This window comes from Phaenicophaeus curvirostris, chromosome 2 (genome assembly GCF_032191515.1).
Source record: "Phaenicophaeus curvirostris isolate KB17595 chromosome 2, BPBGC_Pcur_1.0, whole genome shotgun sequence".
In the NCBI taxonomy this organism is placed as follows: Eukaryota; Metazoa; Chordata; class Aves; order Cuculiformes; family Cuculidae; genus Phaenicophaeus; species Phaenicophaeus curvirostris.
This window is the reverse complement of record NC_091393.1, coordinates 99,689,678-99,709,617: the sequence shown is the minus strand read 5'-3', so window position 1 is coordinate 99,709,617 and position 19,940 is coordinate 99,689,678. Positions and strand designations below refer to the sequence as shown.

The following is a 19,940-nucleotide window of genomic DNA, read 5'->3' as shown; positions in this document are numbered from 1 at the left end:
CCCAGCAGCAACAGCAGATCTCTCTTCTCCCATAATAATTATTTCTAATCATCCTGCAAGGAGAGAGAGCAGAAGTTGATTTTCAGCTGGTGACCTTCTGCAAAGTGAAGAGCCTACCTTGCATCAGAGCCTCCCTCCCTGCAGCTCTCCCAGTGTCGTGGCTGCCCGGACACCAGCAACCCCTTGTCCAGCACCGGTAGAAAGGCCAAGTTGGTGGCACAGTGGAGTGCAACAGCGGCAACGTTGCTCAAAATCCCTGCTCCTCTGCGTGGCTCTCCCATTCCTTCTCAAGCAGCTGCCATTGAATTCACCTGACAGATCGTTTGGTTGACTTTCCTTCTGCCTCTTGTAACACAACAGCTTGTGGTGGAAGCTGTAATCAGACCTGCTCCAGCACACTGTGAGGTCTCCAGCACGCAACCTCCCCTGCCCCGGTGAAAATCCCAAATCACGCTGCTGAAAGTAACCAGATAGCTTCTCGGAGAGGAACAGCGATCCTGAGGGAATGACTTAATAGCTTAGCCTGCATTACAGAAGTGTTCATTTAAACCTTTCGCTTAACACGAGAAAACAGCGAGCCCCGTGCAGAAGAAAAGCATTAATCATTAATTTCTTGAACAGGCCTGAAAACAGCTATCTGCCGAGTTAAATGATGTAGCATCCCAAGGGTTAATGCCATTTAGGAAAGGCTGCAGCGGAAACCCTTGGAGGAGTTAGCTCAGTAACTATAGCGCAAACCCCAAGCTGGGCGGCAGCCAGCAGCGGAGCTGGCAGAGATGTCACTGCTGTCCCACGGGTCACCTACCGGCAAAATAACTTTATGCTTATGAATACGGTCAGATAAACGCGGGGCAGACCTGAGGTCGTCACCGTTCCCGGATTTACAGCACCGGGGGGGAGAAAACACTGCTGCTTCTGAAGCGTTTCCCTGAACCACAGAAGAGCCTCTCATTTTAGTGTTTGTTCATTAACTAAAAAGAACCACTGAACAGGGAAATTATCCCTCGGGAGGCAAAAAAAAAAAAAGAAGGTTTTAGCAGCGGCTCTGGATAGCTGGCGGTTTGCATCCTTGCAAACCAGGGAACTGAATTCCTGCGAAGGACCTCGAGGGTTAACCCAGAAGGAGGACGGGAATTGTCACCCCCCCCACCTCGGGAGCGGCTGCGGGAGGAACCGGCCCTGCCCGCCCCCCGCGCGGCCGCCAGGGGGCGACATCGCGCCACGCGCGGGGCCCTCCCGGGGCCGGGGCCGCCCTGGCGGGAGCGCTCGGCGATACCGGGCACTGGGAAAAACATCAGCTTTTTAAAAATGGCTTTCTTTCAAACAAAGACCAAGCACCGCAAGAGCCGCTTCATGGGCACAGAGAGGATCACAGAATTACTAGGTTGGAAAAGACCCCCAGGATCATCGAGCCCACTAAACCATGTCCCTCAGCACCTCGTCCACCCGTGCCTTAAACACCTCCAGGGAAGGGGGCTCAACCACCTCCCTGGGCAGCCTGTGCCAGTGCCCAATGACCCTTTCCGTGAAAAATGTTTTCCTAATGTCCAGCCTAAATCTCCCCTGGTGGAGCTTGAGGCCATTCCCTCTTGTCCTGTCCCCTGTCACTTGGGAGAAGAGGCCAGCTCCCTCCTCTCCACAACCTCCTTTCAGGCAGTTGTAGAGAGCAATGAGGTCTCCCCTCAGCCTCCTCTTCTCCAGGCTAAACAACCCCAGCTCTCTCAGCTGCTCCTCATAAGGCCTGTTCTCCAGCCCCTTCACTCGCCCTTCTCTGAACACGTCCAGAGCCCCAGCATCCTTCTTTTAGCGAGGGGCCCACACAGCTTTGCCCAGCTCTGAAGCAAATCCTCACCCTCCGAGAGGGTTCTGTTTGGAGACCAGGAATCACCCTGCACCCAAAGGATTACACTGCCACACGTCCATCGCTTTTGAAGCGAAGCAAGGAAATCCTAAACCGGGCTTCACCAGCAGATGAAAGTTGAAGATGCCCATGGGCCAGTGAAGGGCGGTCGGAGCCTGCCTCTTCAGCCGCACAGCACTGCCCTGCCCTCCTCCAATATTTTGAGGAACATGGAGGCTTTTCACACTCAGTCGGTACACCTAGCAAGGAGGGGATGTAAACTCATCTCTGGTGGAAGCAATGTTTTGGTTATTTTTTTTTTTTCCTTTTTGGCAGCAAAGGGCCCAAAACTTTTTCTGGCCAAGACTGCAAGGATACAGGAGTTGCCGGCTACCAGCTCAAAGCCTGGCCATTATCTCCCCACCGAGCTGCAGGCCAGGAGCTTGCCCTGCTTGTGCCTCGAGCTGGCGAGACACACACCAGCCTGGCCAGGGGCACCTGCTCCTGCCAACCCACTGGTGGTGAACACCAGTGCCCACCCTCTGGTGCGGCACCCAGGCTGTGGCACCCACAGCTACTTTTGTACAAGCAGGCGGCTGCTGTGCTTTGCCACCTGCTATCCCTGCCGAGCCCTGCAGCAGAGCCTGGGCTGTGCCGTCCTCACCAATAGGGAGGGACCTCGTGTGATTTCGTGGCTCAGAATATGCCTCCTGTCAAGCACAGGGGTTTGCAGTCATGGTTCCCGTGCCAGGAATAGTGATGGCACCTTACTTTCTGCTAAATAAGCTGTGCAGGTAGTCCTCTTACAGGACTGTTTGCAGGCCACATCCTGGCCTGGTTTTCAGGCATGGAGGGCTTGGAGAGCTTTAAGAGCACTTTGTAATGATGAGCCTTCAAATACGCGCAGCCTCGCTGCCTCTCACTGCTTATGAACCATTTAAAGGCAAACTGGGTGCCTGTATCCCTTTGTCTGCTTCAAATAAACCTCTGTGTGTTTATGCACATGCTGGGAAAGGTGTGCAGGGTGGTTTTGGGGTGCAGCTTGCAGCAACTCCATCCCAAAAGCACCTGGGGCTGGATTTCTGTGATAGTACAGTGCTACCAATACGTGAGATGGGACCTGTACGCTTGCATGGAGCACGAACAAGAAATACCAGTAAAATGTGTGTGGGTTGTGCTGACAGCCTGTCCCATTCCCCCACCTGCAACACAACATCCGCAGCTGAACATGCCTTCCTGAGGGGACCCTTTTCATGGAACCATATTAAAAAAAAAATTAAAAAAAAGGAAGATATTATTTAAAGAGCAGGTTCTGACATTGAAATTTTAGAGGTGATCAGCAGCACTTCCAACTTGCCCAAGAAGGGAAAGGTCTTCCTCCCACCTCAGTTGCTGCTTCAGAGAAAGCAGTAAAAGCTGGCATCCGGGAAGCTGTGAGCTTATGCAGGGTTTACCTATTCTGATCTTGTTCCTAAGTCTACTGGGCTCTCTCCGATTCTGCAGAGGCTTCAGCTGTAGCATGGAGCCCCACTGTGCCCCATGTGCAAAGGGCAATTCTATAGTTAGGGATAAATATACCCTTTGCCATGGCACTGTCCTCTTGCCACACTTCTGGCCTGAGAAATAGCAAGACACAAAAAGGAATCCTTGAATTCCAACCTCGCAGAGCACCCAAGTGCACAGCAAGGCAAAGCAAAGCACAGCACTGCTCTCTCCTGAAAGTGTACGTGGTTTGAAAATCTCTGTTGTTGCTCTCTTCCAGATAATGATTCATTTTTCCCATGAGGTTCTGACTTGCCTCCACACGTTTTGCAATGCTGCGTGGCTTTATAACACTGTGGTTGCACACAGTGACTCCTAGTAGATTTCTCAGCTTGCTTGCAAGCGAGGAGGTGGCGGCAGCTAATCCTTCCAACAATGATTTTTCTCTTGCAGCATTTCTTCTTGTTGGCCATGGACTTAGTACTTGCAGCGAGCCTTTCCTGCTTCTTTTATGCCTTTATATGCATTGCCATCGCATTTTTAGCCTGCTTCATTATCATCTTCTCCTTTGGCATTATGGAGAGGAATACTGATGCGAAAGGGAGAGCAGTTTTAATTCTCGTGTCTAACAGCTCCATCGGGAGGATGTTTGCCAGGAACTTGGATAAAGCAGGTTTCAGGGTGTCAGCTGCACACTGGCCTCCTCAGGAGGAGGGGACATGTACAGAAGAAGAATGCTCTTCAAGCACAGAGGTAGCCCAGCTCCACATGACTGAAGATGAGTACCAGAAGACAGTGAAAACCTTCATAGAAAGCCACTTATCTCTGAAAGGTAACTATTAGGGCAAACTTGTGGGTTGTGCCTACAGCAGAAACAAATATGACCAAGATTGTGAGATCTTTGTAGCTTGCCAGCAAATATGGGAGGCAAGAATGCTTTAGGAAATGGGTTACAACACACTAAGTGCATTGCATTTTGTTGCACAAAACAGAAAATCTGCTTTTTCCAGGGGAAAGAGCATGCTCCGGTGGCTGTGAAAGGCCCCAGTAGACCCTAGCCCCTGGTGGAAGGCAAGGTAGGCCAAGGAACAAGGGGGAGAAGGTCCCACCAAGGCACAGAGGGCTGAGCTCATTCTGGGGAGAAAACACAGGGATGAACAAAGGGTAGCAGAGGCTCAGACAATGACCTGAGATGAAGTGATGTGTCTCATTTTTAATCTCTTCTGGATTAAAAAAGCTGATGTCCATCTTGGCTTCTTGCCTGCTGTGCGATTCAAGAGAAACAACTGGGTGCTTTGGCTGGCACATTGGGACTGTCTTTCTGAACCACACTGCCGTCATGTCTGTAGGGATATTGGTCAGAAAGCAACATGCAGAGCTCACCAGGGATAGCACAAGGCAAGTGTGCTACTGAGGGGATGGCTGTAAGCACTTCTGCTGAGGAATCGGCCCATTTATTTCTAGGTGTAAGATGAAGGGTGCCAATGAGCAGGCCGGCTTACGCCCTAGCTAAATTAGCTCTGCTATCGAGGAGTCTCTGTCTTCAGAGCCATCATTTTAACCTCTTGGGAGTGACAGAAAATTCAGCCTCAGACATTACAGCCATAAACTCATTGCCCACAGCACTGCAGGCTTAGGAGAGAAGAGGCAAACTCTTCTCCGCTGTGAACCTTACTAAGGCACATCTAAGCAGGGAAGCTCTCACTGCTTCCCCATGCAGCCTCCTTTCTTCTCCAGCTTTCCATCCCACTCCTCCTTGCTCTTCTGTCTCTGGTTTCTCTGACGCTCCCATTGAGGTCTTCCTGGGGCAGCCTTTCTGCTTCCTTACACTGATCTGAGATCTCTGAGAAGCATCCGCGTCTCACCATGAAAAATAAAGAGACCCTTCACACTGCTGCCCAGCACTGAAAGTTTTCATTGTGCTCAAAGGCTTTGCAGAGGAAGGGAAATCAGAGCATGCACCACAAAGTCTCCCCTACCGCAGACACCCTTCAGACAGGTAGTAGGAAATCCTAGCCAATACCTGCAGGTAGCTGCAGCTATTCAGGTCCCAACAGCACAGGTTTGCACGTTGCTTTTCTTCTCAGAAGCATCCAGCAGACCATAAATACCTGTGGTCAGGTCCTGTGCAACTCCAAATGGTGTGGGATACATCCCCCAGTCATGTCTGTAGGGATATTGGTCAGAAAGCAACATGCAGAGCTCACCTGGGATAGCACAAGGCAAGTGTGCTACTGAGGGGATGGCTGTAAGCACTTCTGCTGAGGAATCGGCCCATTTATTTCTAGGTGTAAGATGAAGGGTGCCAATGAGCAGGCCGGCTTACGCCCTAGCTAAATTAGCTCTGCTATCGAGGAGTCTCTGTCTTCAGAGCCATCATTTTAACCTCTTGGGAGTGACAGCCTGCAGGCTCAAGGACCAGGAGCCCTGCACACTGACAGAGGGTTTCTGAAATTAACGTTTAGGCTTATTTATGCTGGAAAAATTATTCTGGTAAAACTCACCTGCATGGAGAAGGGCAAAGCTCCCAAACATGAGTATCAGCATACTCCTGCTCTGGAAACTAAAAGGAGAGACTTTCTGAACAAGTAATGCTATGTGAGAGCTGGTGACTTCCATGAGCCTATGCTGTTTTAATTAAATGAGGATCTGGGCCAGTGATTCCTCTCTTTTTTGCTTTTGATAACTTTGATCATGGTGCAGGTTAACTAGGCTTTTGCAGGTCTTTTTTTTTTTTGACAGGGTACTCAATTGTAGGATCTGTGAGGTTTTACATTTAAGATCTTCAGCATACTATTCACATCACAGATGGGGATGCTAAAATATATTTCCTGAGTGCTGACCCAATTGCATAGCAGATCAAAGCACTATGTTGGGGCAGGGGATGAGAGAAAAAGGAAAAAAAGAAACCTCACTGTTTTCTTGAATTTCTTTGTTAGCAGTTTTGACTCAGTGGTGGTATTTATTCTGCCAGATTTGCTGTAATATTTTTGGCATGGGTTGTGTGAACGTGAACACCTGCTACCAAGAGACTCTTAATCAAACAATTTAAACCAAATCAAAAGACTATGTTGGTAGGTCCCCACATGCAACATACAGTTTGGTCAGGAGGGTTTAAACAAAGAGAAGACAGTTTGTGCTGTAGGGACAAGGCATGGCAGAACCATTATAGAACTTTCTCCATTTAAAAACTGCTCTTACACACTTTATATGTATACAATTCTTGGCTTTCAAAGAAAGGAACTTTTATGTTTGTTTTTTATGATTCTTTTAATAAATTGTCCCCATAGGAAATTTTTACCACTCTAACTTCTAATGTAAGTAAAAAACACCTGTTTGATATAAACACAGCTTTTGAAATGCAAAGACAATCCCCGAAACACTTTTCCTTCTACAATTAAAAGACTTACAATAACTAAAATAATCTATTTGTTTTTCCAGTACAGGCCCATAGACCTAAATTTTCAAGTAGGCTAACGTGTTTATTTTGTGGTGGCAGTACAAATAAGTGAGGTAGCTATTAGGTCTAAAGAGACAATAACACAAAGATACAGAGAGATGCAAGTCATCTCCCTTTCAAGCTTATAATGTATGTCTTGTTATAGCTTAACTTGGTTCATAAAGCATCTTGGGTTTTTCTGACTTTTAGGTTTTGGTGCCTTTTGATTAGATGTTTAAGTTTGCTCTGTGACCAGGAGTTCAAAGAGATGGGTGTGAGGGGAAAGACGAGAGGACTCTTAATTACTCACCTTCAGTAGCTGAGCTTGTACTGTCAAATATTGCAAGAGCTCTTGGCATTGTGTCCAAGTGCTCTGGGATGGAGCTGCTTGAGAAATTGCTGCACTGTGTTGCTCTTTGGGCATGTTGCCTGGAAATGCTGGCAATTGCTTCATGATTTTCAGGATTGACTACAGGAAGGGTGGGGCAGGGCACAGAGTTAAGAATGTGGAGACATAGACACTCAATAGAAAGCAACCTGACCTGACTCAAGAAGAGTTCAGACAACCAGAGTGCTGGTCTGATTAATTGCTCTAGCCTTTGTTACTACAGTACCTTGGGGTTCACCTTATCATACACACAAGCACAATGGACACAGGGCTAAGAGAAATCATGCTCCATGCCCAAAGACTAGCTGCCTCAGGCTTTTCCAAGAAGAGCAAGCCCCTAAAAGCTGGCAAGTGACTCTGCCTTGCCAATCTGAAGAGAGTTGAGCTCCCAAAATTCATCTGTTGGGTCAAGACAGAATGGAGAAACCACTGTTTCACATCTGATCTCAGCCTTTCTCATGATTTAGAGATTATTCTGTTAAACTGTGTTTTTTCTTTAGCTGCATCCAAAATACCTCTAGCCTCTTTTGGTGTCTTCAAAGTCCCTCAGGGTCTTTCTGCACTCCAGGCTGAGGTCTGCCAAACTTTATAATGTCTGTGGGTGCGCAGATCATCACTGAAGCGTGTAGAGCAGCCACGATGGCAGAGCACTCTGGGGGACCTGCCACCCTTCTTTCCTAACCTTATTCCAGGAACCAAAGGTTTTCCATTACATTGTCACACTGTTCTCCACTCTTTCTCTCCCACTTCTCATAGTATGTCACACTGGGCAACCATCCATCACCCATCCCAGTCATTTCCACCTACCTTCTTTCCTTGTTTTTCTTCCATTCGTCTATAATGCCTCAGCTTTCTGCAAGGGAGATGATACTTATGTGAGGAGTGCTTCTGTTGCACAGCACAGCCTCCCTCGGTTTATTCAGGTCTCTGCTATGATGAAGTTTCTTGCAAGAGTCCTGCTGATTTTCATAGGGCCAGGACTTCATTCCTTGCACCTGAACCTCAGCTAAAACATGACCACTGCTGGATTTTTCAGTACTTTATCAGCTTCCTTTTCTTCCTATCTGTAAGACAGGACGGACAATACCTTTTTCACAAGTAGAGAAATAACTCATGGAAATCAATAATCTTGTTTTCTAAATAATCTTATGTTCCCCTATCTGAAATACTCCTTATAACCCTGCACTTCACCATGATGTTTCAGACCAGTAGGAAATTCTCAGAACTTTGTTTTGAGGACTCCAAAGGGTCTGGAGAAAGCTACCTGTGCAGACAGATAGACCCATGGGAGATAACAGACTGTCATCCTTGGCCATCTGTTCTCATCCTTATGATGCTACTGCCAGAGTGGTTTTTATGACTGCTTCTTAAGTCAGTCCAGGCAAGACTGCCTGGATCATTTAATCAGGTGAATTTAATTAATCCAGCTGATTGCTTTCTTTTATATATCAGGAGATACCCATGCAAACTGTTTGAGCAGAGCTATGAGGGCACTAACACCAGGAGTGGCAAGTATAGCTAATCCTGGGGCAAGGATAGATGCGCACACCTACAGTTGCTTGCTCAAGGCTGTGCACTGAGATGCTGGATGAACTACAGAGAGCACAGAAGTGCCTAGGCTTCTGGAAGCTCCACAGCCTTTTGGGTAGTCTCCATCTCTTCTAAGGATCAAGCTGGTTTTGTTCTCCTGGTACTTTCATTTGCCTTGCACCTCTCCTTCAACAATCATCTGCTTTGGTTAGTCATCCAGTTTAGTCCATGGATGCATTTTTGTGACCAAGGGATCCAGGAGACCAGAGACAGACACATTGGAACTGCTCCCCTGTGCAGTGGATGCACTGTAGAAATTCTTTTGCTTCCTAAGGATGCTAATGTGGTCAATCAAATTATTTTATTAGAGTGTAACTCTTCCTCACTCACTTTTCTGTGCTACAGTCACCCCAAGATAAAAGGCTAGGCCATATACTTATTCTGAAACTCAACAGAGGGAAAGCTAAGCTTTCTTTTGCAACAGTATAGCTTAGTGCATGGCATGAGCAAGGAAGAATCCTAACAACCTACTCTTCCCGCTCACTTCAGAGACAGATCGAACAGCTGCAATAATCATTGATTGCAATAAACTACAAAGGAGTAGGAATTATGAATGACTAAAGTAAATGAAATCATATACTCATGCAATTTTAAAGAGTACTGCATTATTTAACTTCACTCAGCTACAACAACTGCAAGCCTCCTTGCATAAATCAGGCCATTTTCCAGGCTGCAAATAACTGTGCTTGGAGTTGTGAGTCAAATGATTAAGTTTTGTAGCTATACTTTTGTGCCTTTAATATGCATTATCCAGAAGTTCTTGAAAAACTGGCTTGCAACTATATTGCCTTCCTGCCTCTTGGGGATTTATCAAAACTAAAGAAGCACTTTGATACAGCTGCCATTGGGGCTATGTAACAACTCAGAGAAAATAGGTCTCACTGAAACTATTGGTGGGGAGGAGCTATTTATTTTAGGATGAAGGGGAGTTTCCCATTCAAGCTTCTCTTTTTGAAATTAAGAATTGTTGATGTTCTTTTTTTCTTTTTGCAAAAGAAGCTATGCATCAATACTTCTGGGCATTGTATGGGAGGTCAGTTTTCACTCCCCTGAAGTGCTTTTGCAATTCTCTTGTTTTGACAACTTCTCTGCCAAGAGCTGGGCACCCTGGACTTACACATAAACACACATGATTAAAAAGAATTACACAATCCAGAGAAGCTGCAGCAACACTTCTCCTCTTCCTCCATCCTTGTCCTTTGCTCATGGCCAGTGGGCAGAGCCCATTTAGGTTTGAAACCACATTGCCGCTGCTGGACCAAAGGGAAAGGTTGTGTGCTGGAAGGGGCTCGCACTTCAGGTCCTGTGAAGAACCCTCAGGACTCCCATGTGGTCATAGTTTTTAATTCTGGCAGGGATCAGTCCGGTCAGCTCACCTGACCTGTATTTTATAGGCCAGAGAACTTCATCAAGTTTTCAAAACAACAAACCATGCAGCCAACCATGTGGAAATACATAGGCAGGCAAAGCAGGAGCTGAGCTGTAAACAGTGAGTTCAGTTTGTTGTAAGATGCAGCAGGGACCTCTGAGCCCTGTTGTGCACATCAGCACTTAGTTTATTTGTTTGTTGTTGGCTGGAGGATTTCTGTTTGCAAACCAAGTTCTTTGAGCAATAATTAAGAATGCTTACTGGTCTGCCATGTATTAAAGATTAGGTTATTTTATTTGCATGCATTTGGAACGTGTTGCCATGTGCACCACTAGTAGCATCTCTGCTTACAATCATAGAATCATAGAATCATAGAATCTTAGAATAGTTTGGGTTGCAAGGGACCTTAAAGATCATCCAGTTCCAACCCTTCTGCCGTGGACCAGAAGGACACCTCCCACCAGACCAGGCTGCCCAAGGCCCCATCCAACCTGGCCTTGAACACCCCCAGGGATGAGGCAGCCACAGCTCCCCTGGGCAACCTATGCCAGTGTCTCACCACTCTCATGGTACTATGGAAAGAGAAAGAAGTGAAAGAGCCATATGCTGCCATGGCTTATTTTAGGTTTCCTCCAAATCTTATGTTTGCAGACAACATGAACAGAAATGGATCGTTTATCAAAAAGAAATCAAACAAAGCTCAGGAAGTTGGATACTTATGTTATGCTAGCTCCTAAATTTTGCCAGAAGCCTTCCTTAGCACCTTAAAGCAATATCCTGCTCACACTGCCCCCACTTAGCTCATATGAATTTTACTCCTGTGGTATAAGTTTATCTGACAACAAACACCAGACATGAGTTTCATTTCCAGGCTTCATCAATCATTAAACCATGCAAGACTGAAGAGTATTTTTAAAGATCACCAGATGGATATCTATATTTATGACATGTTCTTGAAACAAATGATCAATGCATTTTCATGCAATTCCAGTGGCAGTATTAGAGATGCAAGGTAAAATAAAAATAAAATCATCAGGGAAATTATTTATCACTCATGCATGATGCTAAACTAATTTCTTAGTCTGTAAATTATTAGAAATAGTCACAGATGTAACATAAAATTTACACAAATTTAAAAAAATGTCCCAAACAAGAGCTTAACTTTGTAGCTGACAACTCCTAGATAAAACAGAAAAACTGTTGTGGCATTTTCAGTAGGAAAAGGCGCGTCTCCTATAGAGTTGTTTTTGCTACAGCATAGAGCACTTGTCCAGGCCTGTGGTCAGCTCAGCCCCAGGATCTCTAGTGTTGGTGTTAAACTTTTCCTCTGGTTCCCTGGGGAGGCTCTGGGAGGAAAAGTTTGGCAAGTACTGTCTGTGGTACCAAAGCTCTTGAAAATCCCAGCGCAGAGCTGAATTTTGCCCCAGAGGAGTCTGATTTAGTAATATTGCCTTCAAAAATATGTTAGCAGTTTAGACCAGGCAACAGCCTGCCAGCAGAGTTTTAAAGGAAAGAAAAAAATCAACCTGTTTTTCAGGACTCTGGATTAAAAATGTGTACGGCAAAAACATTGTAAATTCGATGCTTAGTTATAGTTAGTCTAATGACTTGTTATGAAGAAATTGTCCAAAAACCAGAACCTTCCTTTTGTTCTTGGGCCATTTTCCTTAGTTTCTAGGTCTGTATTTATTATTAAGTATGCACTGCCCCGGTTTGGTCAAATGATTAGAACTCTATGAGCTGTCTGACCCGAAACTATCCTGATACATAGCTGCACCATGTAGCATTCATTTCTAACACCAGACTAGGTAGAGTTAACTTTTTAAAACAATGAACTGCTGAATAATGAACAGTTAATTTTCAATAACTGAACAGCATTTGTGTTTTCTCCTGTAAAAAGTTTGTCATCTGAGAACCATTCCCAGCTGTTAAGAGAGACTGTATGCCTGGCTGGTACTACACCTAACTTCTTTCCCCACAGGTCTTAGTGGTGTTCAAGTTCCATTTTGACTTGCCCTAAAGGTGGACACAACAAATGCACTGTACAAGCCCATTTAAGCCTTGGATCTGTGCCAAAATGTAATAACACCAAAAGTTTTGATTTTTCTAGTCCCTCCAAATGTGTTTTGCATTTAGACTTCCCTTCTACTGTAAAAGACCAAATGCCTCTCCTCCAGTAGAGTCTTGTTTATCCCACTCCCATTTTAAGTGGTCATCATTAAATTAACTGAGATGTCATCAATATAAAGCTATAATTCCTTTCAGGTTACTTACCTTCTACTCCTTTTCTGTGGTCACCTTTGCAGTTTCATATTTATATATATTAAAAATGCATTTTCTCTCTTTTCTTTCTACTTGAGACTTGTACTGAATCAGGAAAGCTTCTAGTTCTTGCCAGCAATTAGAATTTCCATCCTGCTTTCAGTTTATGGAGACCACATTTTCCAATGAGTAAACATACCGACAGAAAATTCCCAAGCAGTTCTAATAACCACACATACAGTGTTGACTAATTTACCAGGTAGCAAAGGAACAGACCATTCCCTTCTTCTCCATTCATTCACGAACAGCAGACTTAAGTGTTACTTATGTAAGGTCCAGAAAATAAAAATACAGGCAAAAATATGAGAAGAAATTACAGCCTTAAAAAAAAAAAATCTAAAATACAACAGAAGTGATGTCCCCAAATGTTTGCATGCTGGAAAGCAAGTTGGCAAGAGGAATGCTACTATCATCTGTTTGCTTTCTGCATCTCTCATTAGACCTTTCTAGCAGATTTTTATTCATGTCATCAGCTCCAGTGTACAGGTCATTTCTGTCTGTGCCAGTCACGGATTCACTCTATCTGATGCAAAATAAGACAATGCAACTAAAACATGGGAACAAGTAAAAGGACTAGGTCTTACTGCAGTTTTCTGAGAAGCAGCAAGGCAAAATGCTGGAACAGAGGAGACTGGGGACAAGGCAAGACTTCTTGTCTTTTCCCAGAGGGACGTGCCATGAACCATGGTTAGCCCAGCATAGTTAACATACATCTGGCACAACACTCTATTAATCAGATATAATAAATGAGATATGTGATAAATATCTGGCATATGAGAGTGACATAATGAGTTAAACCATTAGACAGTCTGGTCCAGGATATATGTGAATCAGAGGCTCAGCCTAAAACACTTCTCTCAGGGCCAGCATTACAGATATGAATGGACAGATAACAGGAGCTGAGCACCACCTTCAGTGCCTTTGGTTCCAGCCATCTTTACAGCTCTTGGCAAACAGCACAGAGAGGCGTGATTCTTGGCCAGAAAAAATAACCCAGAGCTTTGCTTAGGCTGCCCTTAGGACACTAAGGAGGTATTTTCTTCAATACCTTATTCCAGCTCTCTTTCCCTAAAGCAAGGCAGGTCACTTCTTGGCTCAAGCAGGAGTCACCTCCTTCTCAACCAGCAGCCACCCCCTCCCCTCTGCCGCCCATGCACTGCCTGGAGACAACTTGGAGCCACCTCCAGGTTTGAAGGAAGTACAGTCCCCTGAGTAGACACTCAATTTTTACAGGACAGATCCCGTTGGCAACCTGTTTTGAAGCTAGGTAAGCAACCAGATAAAAATCCCCTCTCTAAGATTATTCACTACACCACAGACAAACAGGCCCCAGTTCTAATTAATTTCCCCTACAGAGCACAAAACTTTTTAAACCTGAGTTTGTCCCTGTATGATAGATGCAATGGCTTACTGTTACAAAAGGAATAAGTGCTTAAAAGAGAACAAATCCCACTGAATGGTGGTTTCTAATAAATGCCATTTGATTTTTCTTGGAAAATAATTTGTTTGCTTTGCTTCTAAGAAAAGTAATTTGCTAATGTTTGGCTGATCATAAAATTGATTGGACTTTCTGCAAATAATCTGACATCACAGTGTGCTGCTGAGCCTTTTGAAGTGCATGAGGTTGTTCATAGAGAAGGGCTCTCTCCCATTCATTCTCTATTGCCTCTTTGTGTAACTCATAAAAATGTTTCCAAAAGTTTCATAAAAATAACTTTTAGGAACTGTTAAAAAACCAAAGACTTGAAATTCCAGTGGAATAGGTAACAAAAAATTTCGATGGGCACGGAAAGGAAAAACTGTCTTTCAATCAGCTCTACTTCTAGTGCTCCAAGTCCTGCAAACTACAGGCTCCCTTATCCCGTGTGGATGGCAGCTATAGAGCTCATTATGTTCAAGTTTTTAATTAGAAGTAGTTGCAAATGGCAATATTTCATCTGTACCCATTATGTCTCTGGAGAAAAATCATGGTGTAATTCGAGAATGAGCTGTACGAGTTAATTTAGTTCACACCTTGTTAATTTGGCAGGCATGCATGGTCTGATGAAGACACCATCAATCTTGATATGGGAAGAAGAGGAAGAACCACACACACACGTATTACCTGAGAAAAAAAACTCTTGCAAATGGAAGAAGGTTTTCAAGGCTCCAGGTAGGAACCACTTGTAGCAGTCAAGTACAATTGACTATATAGCATTTCTCTGGCAGTGTCTAGGTGAGGGGGAAAATGTCTTAAAAATGTTGCAGGCTCATCTTATAATTTAGACCACTTGGGTAGTACAGAGCCAATGTGTTCTGAACCAGCTCTGCAAAGCCTCCACTGTCCCAGGGACCACCAGAGGCCCCTCCTTCTGGCATGGAAAAAGTAAAAACCCATTGCTCCCATCAACAAAATATGATTCAATAGCCAGCAGCACTGGGCCATTATCAGGCAGCAAAAATTCTTCTCCTGGTTAGCTCTTCACACAGAACTGCTGCCTTAGTATTCACAGAGAGGTTTGTTGTTAGGGCTAGGTGTTAATAGGAAGGAAGACTTCCTGATTAGAAATAACCTGCTAATTAAAGCATGACTTTATTTAATTACATGTTATATTCATTTATAGTTACTTATTTACATCATAAATTTGTTTGCCTTACAAACAATATTATTTAGTCACCTGCTAAGTCTCGTCTGCAAGACTTGTCACCATTTGAAGGTGTTCTTCAGGCTTGTAAGAGCATTAATACTAGAGGCAGACTCTGGCCTTGGAGAGGTGACGACTCGCGCTGCAAAGCCCTGGTGCACTTTCCTTTCTTAGTAGAGTGAGGAATGACAAAAAAGCTGTAAGAGCAGGCAGCTAAGCACTCCTACATGAAATAGCAGAAAAAATAGGTATCTTCTCCTTTCCCAGGTGATAGATATTAGATGTGTAGTATATCACTAAAGCAGATGGGTAAATAAACAATGAATCTGCCACCTATCTCCCTGACTCGCCAGCTCTACCATCGCTCTCAAGCCCTGCTCCAGTTCCCAGACAGTCAGCACTGGATGGATTCAATGTTTGTGGCCACCCTTCTAGATACCCACTGCTGGCTACCATTGCTTCATTTGCATTTGAGGGGTAGAGTGCTCACTCGCACAGCATGGAGGGAGCTCAGTTTTTGGGCAGACCCTTGCTGGCCCAAGCCCTCCTGCCGTCCCCACAGCCCCTGTGCAAATGAGATGGAGTAAGAATAGGATGGAGGAGCAGTGCCTCTGTCATCTAAAGCCCATAAAGGCTGTGCTGAAGATGTACTTGATTTTTTTTTTGGACATATTAATGTTCTCTTTTACTATCAGGTTAGTGGTTGAAACAGCAGCACTTTCTGTTTGCAGCCCTCTGTGTTGCCATCCTCTTTTGCCCACTGAACCATGCCCTGACTTTCCTGAAGAGAAGCCTGCAGCCTCTTGTGCCTTTGCCAAAATTCAAAAACTGAGAGGTGAGGCAGCATGCTTACAATATAGTTACATGCACCTAACAGAGCTAACCAGCTGGGACAAGGAAGGGTGGTCCAGCTGGCAGGAAGAGGGCTGTGGAGGGCCAGGAAAGCAGCCCCGGAGGAGCCTCGTGCCCCCTCCAGCACACTGACACCTGAAGGATTCTGCCTTTCTGCACCAACCTGGCCCCAAGGAGTCCAGCCCGGAGCACAGCCACATGCAACCTGTCACCTGAGGGGCAAAGACAAGCCAAATTCAGCTTGCATTCTCCTAGCTGGTAAATGTTGCCCTGTACTATCTTAACCAAATGTAAAACCAGCTATCAATGCTGGTGCTCGTACACATATATACAAATCTCTCATCAGATCAAGTGATGTGACTCAAATGTGCATTAAATAACTAATGCAAATACTGACACAAAACCTTCTGTAAGGTCTGTTATTGGCTTTGGTGGGATGCACTTACCCAGAGCTCAGTTCTGTCCTTGTAGGCACTGCCTCCAAAATCACTGGGTTAGAAAAGGAACAGGCTCTCCCAGCAAGGAGACACGGCTGGTGCTGTAGAGCCTGCTGCTGTGCGAGTACATCTTCCTCTGAGCTCCGCAGCCAGAGCTGCAGCAGATTCAAATTGGTAGCAAACACAGGACCAACCTGCTCAGTCTGCAACACTGAAGCAGAGCATTATCTGCTCTCTGGCGTCTTGCTGTAATTTAAGAGGCATGGTAGTTGCTTTTGAAGGGCAAAACCAAAAGATGTCCTGTAGCTGGTTCATTGCTGGATCACGGCATGGTTCACTCCCCAGCTCCTGTTTTCTCCCTGCTGCAAGCTCTAACAGCTTTTGAATTACATTTACTCCAGCACGCAGTTAGGAGAACTGAAATGGTGTATTCCCCAACATCCCAGCTTCAGAAAAAGCACCCAGAGCCTGCAGTGACTCATCCCTTTTATTGATCCAGGCTTTAGGACAGGGGGAAAAAAAAGGAGTAGGATAGCAAATAAAATGGATCCCCAGGTGTCCCCACTGGTTGGTCTGATCTTTTTTTTTGCCAAAGGGGAGAGGGGGCCTGGCTCTGGCAGTCTTTCCTTGGGTGTCTAGTTCTCAACAGTATCTTCACTTGGACCTTTCCTGGTTTCATATCAGGGCTATAAAGCACGCTGTAGGTGCTATGTTGAACACAGGGGTGGAAATGAAGTCTGTTCCCCCAGTGCAATGTGCTCACCAGCGGCTGCTGTAGCAGCAGTGATACAGTGCAGGTGTGAGGAGGGAATGCAGCAAAATGAAGGAGTCTAAATGAAGGCAGTTGAAATGATTGGACAGCACTGAAAAGCTAAAACTCTCCTGATGTCTTTCAGCCAGGAAGAAAACCCATGGAATGCTACATGTTAATACTATCATGCCACAATGAAAAGATGCTACGGGAAGGAGCACAGCTGAAGTGACAAACTCCTGGCAGGGGAGGACTGAGTAGTGACTTCAATCGCAGGACAAGGAAAAATTGCAGGTGAAGACAGAAAGCACCTCCTGAAACATGAGATGGGTCTCCAACTCCCTTGGCAAGTCCAATCTGTAAGGAAAAGGACTCCCAGACACTGAAATCTTGGGTTGTACAGTGCTGTACACACAGGGATATGCACATACAGAGAAAAAACAAATCTGACGTGAGAGGAAATAAAAGAAGAACTCTGCTGGGAAGAAAAGTGCTAGGGCTTGGTTTTCATTATCTAAAGTCACAACTCAGAACTGTCCGACTGATGATAAGAGATGTGTCACCCACCCAGGGAGCTGGATCCAGAGAGAAAAAGGAAAGCTTTCAAAAGAGCTTCTATAAGACATTAAACCAGCTTAATACCAAGCCAGACTGCAAACAAACATTTTAATTCCAGAATATCAAAGTACTAGGAGAGAACATGCTAAAGCAGAAAATTCCAGGGTGAAAAGCTTGGGCTTTTAGTCTTGATCTATTTGGCAAGTAACTCATTATGTGAATAATGCCAAATCTGCAGAAAGTCCCAGGAAAGGTTTCCTTTAGCCAGAACCCCATTTTGAGCAAGACTTGTCAACTCCTTTGGTGCATAATCCCATTCTGTGCAAATAACCTTGTGCAATTTCAGCTGATAACTATCATTTTCTCCTCTGAACTATTGTGGGCTGCTACACGCTATTGCTTTTTCCCCCGAAGTGACCTTCACTCAAAGGATGATGCCTACTTATCTATACAGTAGCATTCATGGTCTGAAATTAGAGACATTATGTGAACAAAGCTTATGAAAACTTCAGTGGAAGTTTGGCTTGCCTGAGGACTTCGGAAGGGCCTACGTTTGTTTCCAGTCCATTGGGATACAGAGAAATACTGCACACAAGCATAAAATTATGACTGTGAGGCAATACCACCATGTGATAAATTGTAACTGTATTTAAAAGTATGTTTAACACAAATTAGCTGTATCAAACCAACACTGAAGTTTCAGACTGCTGAAGCTGACTAAGGGATCTGAATGCCCAGTTGCTTTTAATTTGAGTGCGAACGAGGGATTTGAATTCCTTAAATAGCCCTGTATATTTCATCAGTAATGTATAATAAAAAAAATTAAAGTAACTTGCTCTTAAAGCCTTCAAACCTATCCAAAAGGTTTTACCAAGATCTTTTGGGACATCCCCCTCCCAACTGCCATTAAACTCAGGGATTTTCAGAAATCCTTGAAAAAGCCAAGTTTTGATGAAAATTTTCAGAAAAAACCAATTCCCACAAATGTGGATTTTTTTTCAATAGATCACTTTGAGTCATTTGAAGAAATGTAATTTGGCTATAAGTCTATTAAAAGAAAACAAACCTTTAGCTCCACTCTGTCCTACAACTCTGGACAGCAACAACTGAGGACCAAAGACCTGCTCTTTCTCCCTGATCCCAACTGCAAAAATTCAAATTTTTTTAACTTTTTTAAGGGAACACAGAATTAAACTTCAAATCTAACAGTTCTTCCTGCTTAATATGGTAAAATAATTTCCCGATGGAACCAAAATGTTAGTGGTGATGGCAAAACAGAAGGAAGCTGGTTACATGAACCCATCATTTCGCCATTTGAAAAAGTGTTAATAATGAATCTACAAGCTGATGCTATTCCTTCCTGGATGTCTGCATGCCTGTCAAAGGATACTAAGTCAGCATACTCCAAGGTTAAATGCTTCTCAGCACTGTCATTCTCTTACTAGCAATCTCTCTTCATTTGGGGGGGCACTTTTCCCCAAATTTTCCTCTCCTGAGCAGAGGTTATCCACACAGACAGCTCTGTTCCCCTCCCCAGCAAATGCCCAGGAGGTGTTTCAGACAGCCAGGCCCCAGGCGGTGAGAAATTTCCTTCTATGCGTTTACTGTATTCTAGGAAAAACATTCAGGGGAGGAGAGGGCAGGAAAGCGATATAATAATGATTAGTGTAATGGGATTTGCTATTCTTGTTAATAGTTTAATCAATATAAACATTTACTGAACCCTCTTATGTGCTTGCCATGATCAAGTTGCTTTATATTTAGCTTAACACTCGTAAGCTCCGGTTAGCGCCATCTGCATCTCTGCTACACACTTACTTCTGCAATAACAACAACAAAAAAGCAAGTTGAAGTTTGGTACTGGGACTGCCCAATGCCTAAGAACCGAGCCATGCACAGGTAACCTCCTCAGCCACATGCCACGTTGTGCCCCCTGGTTGTGCTGGAAACACCAGACACATGATAGGGACTTGATGGGTTTCAGGATACGTGAGACTTGCTCTACACGAGATGACCCAACACTTCTAAATCTCTGCAGATCACACAGAGCTGAATCCTGTGCTTCCCAAATGGTCTTTCCTTGACAGAATGACTTATTAGCAGCCCCTGCTTTGAGAGTTCATTAATTAGATACTGAAGATACATAAAAGATATAAAAGCATGCACATGTGGAGGGTCAGGACCAGTCCCACAGAGCTCACTGCAGTGAGGTTGGTGGTACCACAGTGGCTTTGCCCTAGAGCAGTTGTATCTCCCATTTCATATCATGTCATTTATGATACAATATT

General features: G+C 44.6%; 1 protein-coding gene across 4 annotated transcripts; it reads left to right on the top strand.

Moving 5' to 3' along the window:
• The first annotated feature begins 3,479 nt into the window (after positions 1-3,479).
• On the top strand, positions 3,480-18,025 carry LOC138717017 (dehydrogenase/reductase SDR family member 9-like). Of its 4 annotated transcripts, none has more exons than XR_011336802.1 (4): positions 3,480-4,154; positions 14,460-14,582; positions 15,786-15,889; positions 17,244-18,025. XR_011336802.1 is itself a non-coding variant. In XM_069850197.1 (4 exons), exons 1-3 carry the CDS (start codon positions 3,758-3,760, stop codon positions 15,752-15,754), a joined length of 525 nt encoding a protein of 174 aa, XP_069706298.1. In that variant the 5' UTR covers positions 3,480-3,757; the 3' UTR covers positions 15,755-15,889; positions 17,240-18,025. The 4 variants fall into 4 exon arrangements, 1 of the variants encoding a protein (XP_069706298.1); XR_011336801.1 differs by having other exon boundaries at positions 17,240-18,025; XM_069850197.1 differs by having other exon boundaries at positions 15,750-15,889; positions 17,240-18,025.
• The last annotated feature ends 1,915 nt before the right edge of the window (positions 18,026-19,940 follow it).

Excerpts from the sequence above, each read along its gene's own strand:
- LOC138717017 (XM_069850197.1), top strand. The coding sequence starts at position 3,758 with ATGATTTTTCTCTTGCAGCATTTCTTCTTGTTGGCCATGGACTTAGTA. Across the intron at positions 4,155-14,459 it reads AAGCCACTTATCTCTGAAAG|GCATGCATGGTCTGATGAAG; the intron begins GTAACTATTAGG and ends TTAATTTGGCAG.